Below are 6,881 nucleotides of genomic sequence, written 5' to 3'. Positions count from 1 at the left end.
TGAAGTTGTCGTAGGCGTTTGATTTAAAACGCTTTTGGCATTGGCCATATTGTCTAAAGATTATTTTTAGATCTGAAATATCCTCGAGCTGTCTGCTACAAGTTGATCACGACAACCAGACTTAGGGGAGTGAAATTATGCCGATTAAGCTAGCCTGTTTAGCCTGCGTCTCTGTAGGGTTCTGTAAATTTTTCCCTTTCTGAGCGCGCGCCTTGCGGTGAAAACGCACAAAAACCCATGGAAACGTTTGCTGCGTAGGCTAGGAGAAACCTAAAGGATGAGTGACTGCTGTATTCAATAAATTCTTGAAGAAGAACACTTGTAAAACATCAACTCATGTCCCGAAAAAATCATTCGATGTTCGGTTTGTTTTATATAACTCACTGGTGAAATGTTTGATAAGAAAATCAAACCAAAAAATAAATAAGGAAAACAAACGAACGAAAAGAGAACTAAAAACAAAATGATCACGAAAAGAAAGTCTTTACTCTTTACCAGCTGCCTCCCCGGTTGTTTATTTTGTCATTATTTTAAGATTAACATATTTTCTTTTATCACTCAACATACAACATTAATTGGTATTGAAAGTGAAGGGAAGACTAGATAAAGTAGCAGGGAAACACGTCGCTGAAAAATTGAATGATGAGCATTGATGAGCGTCGCTTGTTTAAGCGTTTACTGTACTTTTTCTAGAAATAAATGGTGAATATTGCTTTGAAACTTTAACAAATATCATAACCCCAGTACGTTTATATATTCCATCACTTATCTTAGTTTCTAAATCCACGCAGAAAATACATAACGTTAAAATCAACTCAAAACGGTTCGTTCGCTGAATTTGACAGTTGTTTTATCGCTGCCTAAGAGCAGTTCTTTTTCACACTGCACCTTTTCACATTTTGCTGTTATCTATTCACCCACTGGGGCTTATTTGGAATAGATCCTGACGCACTTCGTTCTCTCAAAAGGCCGACAGTAAAGAATCTTACCCACTTATAGTTTGCAATGAGCGTTCCTATTGTTTTTTACATCCGGGATACTTTTGTGTTGCTCCCATATTTGGTTACGCGAATTGTGTTTTCGCGTGCGATTGGTCCGCCAATAAGCCGGCGCGTTTTGATAAGTTCTGAAATGCAGCTATTCCGCCAGCCACGACGTTGTTGCTGTCGTGCCTTTTTCCCATTCCTTAATTAAATCGTTTCATTGATCTGTTTTCGTGGCCAGCCCTTTAGATTACGGTGCTTTATTGATAACTCAGCAGGTAAACTGCTCCTTGTCAACTTCCCACCGCCCAGAAGACGATACACTCCCCAGCGATCTCCCCTACGGCGGTGGCCATGGGGGAGATCGTTGTTCCATCTATTGCAAAAGAATGGTTTTGACATCAACAAAGAAGAGTGTGGACTCTCGAATTACAATGATAATAAGTACCCTGAATAAATTAATTGCATTATGATAAATACAATAAGCATTGAATTACAGTCACTGTTTAGCGCAAAATCTCTGTGTGGAATAAATAACCGTGGGGGCTCTGGGGACGAGAATGGTTCTGGGGTCGGTACAATCTCGTTTCAAGGGACTATGTTTTGTTCAGCACCAAGGAAGCAAGACCTCTGGGTTAATCAGTGTCAAAAGATAGCGAATCGAAATCTGATTGGCTTTTATAATTTACCGGAAGTATCTTTGAATCGGAGGTTTCAATTCAAAACAAGGATTGAAATAGACTGTCAAAACCACTGCCAATACAGACATCAGAAATTGGGCGAAGCAAAAACCACCATAGAATCGAAATGCAAACAAATTTACATTCACTTTTATTCAGAGGGGGAAACACGAAAAGATAACAAGTATGTACCACGTGACTAAACGGAAAAGGCTCGAAAACCTTTGTGATATATTGCAGCGTTTGACAAGGCTGAATAAACATGACACTTGGGTCGAGGGTGGCGTCGAAGTAAAGGATGGAAAACAATTCTTGGAAAAACTCCTCTAATTATCGAATCTGAAATGTGGTTCGTAGTCAATGCCGGCCATTTCAAATTGTTCCTATCATTGTCTAAAACGGATAAGATCTAAAAAAAGCTCTCCCGTGCTGTTGAAGGAGCTGAAAGAAGCAAACTTGTAATCCATTCGCACCGTGGAGTTATCTGCGAGTTGATCTGACTGGAGCGGTGAAGTTTATTGCTAGCTCCCCGTGATGTTCAGTAAACATAATATGTTACCTTTACAGTGTAACAGCCAAAAACAACAAAAAATGTCAATAAAACTCTCTCATAGAACTAGTTTAAACACGGTATGGTTGTGAAAACAAACCTCTAGATTTCAAGAAAATCAAGTCAAGTAAAAAGGCAATTACGTCATTGCGTTGCCATCGTAGCTCACTTCACTGAGTCTCTGGTCTTTTTCTTGTAAACCGGGAGCCGGAATAGTTCCTTTTTCATGTGTTGCGTTTCGTGATCGGACTTGGAAGGTATCAGTACTGAAAATCCAATCAAGCCTTCTTGGGTGTCAGTGTTGTGCAAAGCAATGCACAAGGTGCGTGCTCTGACAGCTAACTTAATATTTTAGAAGGCTGTTTCTGAAAAATTGAGGGTGGGTTTCCCATTTACATTTAAGTATCAGTATTCCAAGCCATGCATGATTGTTCAAGGTGCAATTATGCTATACTCCATCATTAGCATTAATTTTAGATTCAGAGGAAGATGCACCGGTATAAATAATTCTTTTTATTCATCTTCTACTTGTGAATTACAATGAATTAATTGATCAGACTGAAACTTCTATTCAGCGGCTAAAAAAGCTTTGATTCTGAAATGGCGTTACTCGTCCGTTACATCTGAGAGAAAGAAATGAATACTGAGAGAACATCATGACATTTGGAATAAAGTTGTTGTTGCATGAACCTCAAAACTCTTTTAAGAGGCTTTATATATTCATTATAATTAATTAATTAATTAATTAATTAAACACGAAACACGATGATCTTTTGAGCCTCAGGCGTCAAGCAATAATCAAGAAAACGATTCAGCGATACATACAATTTCTCACATCGTGCTTCAAAGGCAGAGTTAAAATTTCTGTGAAAAAGTCCTTTCACAGCATAACAGTGCTTTATATTTCAACTTAAATGACCATAAACGCTACCGGGCTCGTCTGGAAGGATTAAAGGAACCACCCGGAACTGGGGATTGGGCGAGTTGCACACTTTGGCTCCTCATTCTACTGCCCCTCCTTCCAGGGGACAGTGATCTTGTTGAGCTCGGTGGAGGAGCCAGTTGGTTTTGTTTGGGCCTGGGTGCTAGTGATGCTCTCTTTCCTCGCGCTCCGTCATTGAATAGCTTGCTTGGGGATGCTGAGCGCACTTTCTCTGGTTTTGGCGGTGGTGGATTGAGTCGTTCTGAAAAAAAAAAAGATGCTATGCGAATAAATAAATAAATAAATAAATAAATAAATAAATAAATAAATAAATAAATAAATAGAAAACGCAGACAGGCTGATGGACATGACGAATTTCAGCTGACTGTTCGGTCAGTAAATCTACAGTGACGTTGATGGTTTACGCCACTAGAACTACGTTAAGTTTCAAAGTCAAAATTAAGTTTCTTACCAAGGAATGCTTTATTGGATTCCATTCCTTCCAGTAGAGGAACAAAGGTCATATTCTCGCCATCAGTTTCTGCGAGGTAGAAGTGGAACGCATTGGTAAAAAGCTGAATAAACTAAAGATTATTCAACTTAAAGCCATAATTGACAATCTTAGGTTATGGTCGTTCAGAATGTGACTGAAAATATAATTTTCGAAAACAATCGTACGCATGCTGTTCAAACAAAAGCTAGTGGTTCGAATGTGAAACACTTTTAAAAAGGGAATATCGGCTGAAAAACGGTTGTAGTGCCAAAAGATACTTATAGTATCTTACTTAACTGTTCCTTGGGTTTTACTTCGATACTTTTAAAACTGGTTGGAATGCGAAGCGTTTAATTCTCAGTTTAAAAATTTCGCTCGCCGCCATGTTTTCTTTCGCAATGTTTCATAGGAGTTGGTGACGTTACTGCGGTGTCGGGGATTTTTTTAACACGGCGTCTGCGAAAGGAGATTTCGCAGTAGCTCCGTACAGTTTTGAGCCTAAATACTCAAAGCGTGAGGAAAGCTTTGATACTAGTTCAGGTGAAGAATTTGAAGGTTAGCGATGAAGAAATTTTGGGGCGTTTGCTAAAATCTGGAGTCTGTGGTTTATCGGTATTTGAAGAAAGGATGGTCAAATGGCGTTCTGCATAAGGATAAACATGGAATCTCATACTTTCTCCTTTCACAAGGATAAGAATCTCCCTTTCATTCAGATACTTGGTCCCGTAGTCAAGAGGATGACGCTGAAGATGTTTTAGTAAGCCACTCTCATCAGAAAGATCTATGAAATCTGAAAAAAAAAAACGAATCTTCAATTAAACCTCATGACCGATGAGCTATGGTATTCAGACATGCTCCTGTTACTATCATGAATGGATAACTCGACAGACTTATACGTTTTTCTAAATTTATAGGTGTACCACACACTTGTCAAGAAAACGGTTGAACTGTCAAATAAATCAGGCCGGCCTTTTTTTTTATTTGGATAGCGATCTCGAAGAGAAAGGCCATCAACTTTTAACCAAAAGGTGCAGGATCTTAATAAATTTCTAAAAAAAAAAAGAAGAAAAATTCATTTCATTTCTATCCTGGTCATCTTCAACTAACCGCCACAATCACGCTGTCATATGTACTTTTATAGTACACAAGTTTGCAAATTAACCAATTTTGCGCATTTTCGCTGACACCAGTAGGGGGAGCGGAAGCGAGAGAGACCTCACATGCAATACAAACTAACACAGCAAGGTTATACACAAATGGACGGGAATTGAGCCCGGCTGTCATACAGTATGAGTGTCATCGCATGACAGGACAAAGGAAGAAAGAAGATAGTGACTGTCAAGTGTTTATGGCGGCTAGCCTGCGAAGCAGGCGTTAATTATCTGGAGGGGGGCATGGTAGCGAAAAAAGTGTGAGAAAAAAATCCCTCCTTTTTTTCTCTGACTTTCTTTTTTCGCTCCCAATCGCCCTTCCCGATTGATGTTTTGCTGGCTTTATGTCGGGTGCGACAGATCACCAAAGCAAAAAAAACAACAATAACAACAACAAAAAATTTTAAAAAAATGCAAAACTGGACTCTTTATATAAGCAGTGTTATTTCTCATAAAACCGAAAAATTTCCATCTGTCACAGAATTTTAATAAATCCAATGCGTGATACATTTCATTTATAAATCCGGAGTTATCTTAATTCAAAGCCTGACTTAATGGCTAATCCATAGACAAAGAAAGCACTGTTACTTCACCGACTTTCCATGGATTTAATTGCTTTTTTTTTTGTTTTTACTAGTTATTGTTCGCGGACTAGCAATAGTTTAAAGCATGGCAATTTACATGATTAATCACTCTCTGAGAAAAAAAAATTAATATTTCCTCCGTTGTAAATGAATAGAAAATCCCCTAATACTCTTGTTATCAAGGCCCCAGAGGTTCAGGTACTTTTCTGGTGGGTCATCTTCGCAGTTTACGCGATATGGAAAAGTTATGTATCGAGAACATGTGATGCTAAAATTTGAAGCCTCCGATTACTGACCATAATTTCCCTGAAGTTGCCAAAACAAACTAAAAGCCGTTCGCTGATATTGCGAAATTAATTCTACTCAACAAAATTTAAGGGAACTCGTATAAATTAAAAGGTACGATGTTTTCAAACAGTTAAATAATTTGAATTATTACCGTCGTCCTCACAATCGCATCTCTCCTTGATATTGTTGAGAAGAAGACAATTTCGACAGTTTGGATTAAAAAGCTCGATTTTGTCGTCTGAAAATAGAACAGTAGAACAATATTATTTCTCTATGAGAAAATGATAATCAACATGAGCGTATTGTATGAATGTAATCTGTCGAAAGTTTGACAGTTTGTCACAGTAGTCAATGGACAAAATTAAGCATAATCGTCGCTTTTTCTCATGTAGCTTATAATGCATGATGGAAAAATATAAAACGATTAGTGTAAAAAGTTTTAGTAAACCAGTAAAAATTCAGTGGTGAACTTAAATTGCTCTCCCCCAATGGCCTTGTGCCAATATATTCGGCCTCTCAGAAGGAAAACAAAGAGAATTTCCGTTTAGATATAATATCTGTTTGCTTTTGTTGCAACCTAATTTTCATGCGCTTGGATGTTTTTAACTGAGTATAGCAAGGTTATATATATATGTATATACATATTTTTTTATCTTATAAAACCTCATTAGTTCCAAGTTACTTACCTTCTTCTAAAACCTTATGAGGCGCATTATAGAAAGCGTCATTGTTCAATTAATGCCTTTAACTGAGATATCTCCTCCGTTCGCCTTTTGTTTGTAACGTCTTTGAAAAAGAAAAACTCACCTTTCAGTCGCTTCCGACTTTAAACCATAAATTTGAACACAGCACCTCATTTGCTATACTAACTTAGGGTGCTGTTATTTTCAGCAAGCCTAGGTAGCTTCGCCCAAGGTAAGTATATTTTGTACCTAAGTTGTTATACAATATGAGGAAAGATTTGCCTAACCTGCAAACCTCACTGTTATAAACATCCCTCCAGCTGAAAAGGGCGAAGCGTTCGCGAGTCGCCAAACCGAATAAAATACCACGAAATCCTATGCCATGGAATTGAAAAAATCTCAAGCAAAGTCCTTCTTTTTTTGTGATAAAATGTATGTACCGCTGGAACAAAAAGACACGCTTTGGTGATTGTTTGCCTTGGAAACGTGAATTCTGAATAGCGCACCTGCCGGAAAGTGACAGGGAATTTTGATCGACCGAGAAAAG

At 38.1% G+C, this 6,881-nt stretch overlaps 1 protein-coding gene across 1 annotated transcript; it reads right to left on the bottom strand.

Moving 5' to 3' along the window:
* Positions 1–2,707: 2,707 nt before the first annotated feature.
* On the bottom strand, positions 2,708–6,821 carry LOC146489934 (uncharacterized protein CXorf65 homolog). The gene is made up of 5 exons (XM_085119154.1): positions 6,622–6,821; positions 5,803–5,889; positions 4,302–4,418; positions 3,608–3,676; positions 2,708–3,397 (listed from the first exon to the last, which is right to left on the bottom strand). Exons 1-5 carry the CDS (start codon positions 6,644–6,646, stop codon positions 3,141–3,143), a joined length of 555 nt encoding a protein of 184 aa, XP_084975280.1. The 5' UTR covers positions 6,647–6,821; the 3' UTR covers positions 2,708–3,140.
* Positions 6,822–6,881: the final 60 nt, after the last annotated feature.

This window comes from Pavona decussata, unplaced genomic scaffold (assembly GCF_977016875.1).
Source record: "Pavona decussata unplaced genomic scaffold, jaPavDecu1.1 SCAFFOLD_2, whole genome shotgun sequence".
Lineage (NCBI taxonomy): Eukaryota > Metazoa > Cnidaria > Anthozoa > Scleractinia > Agariciidae > Pavona > Pavona decussata.
This window is presented reverse-complemented; position numbering and strand designations above follow the sequence as displayed.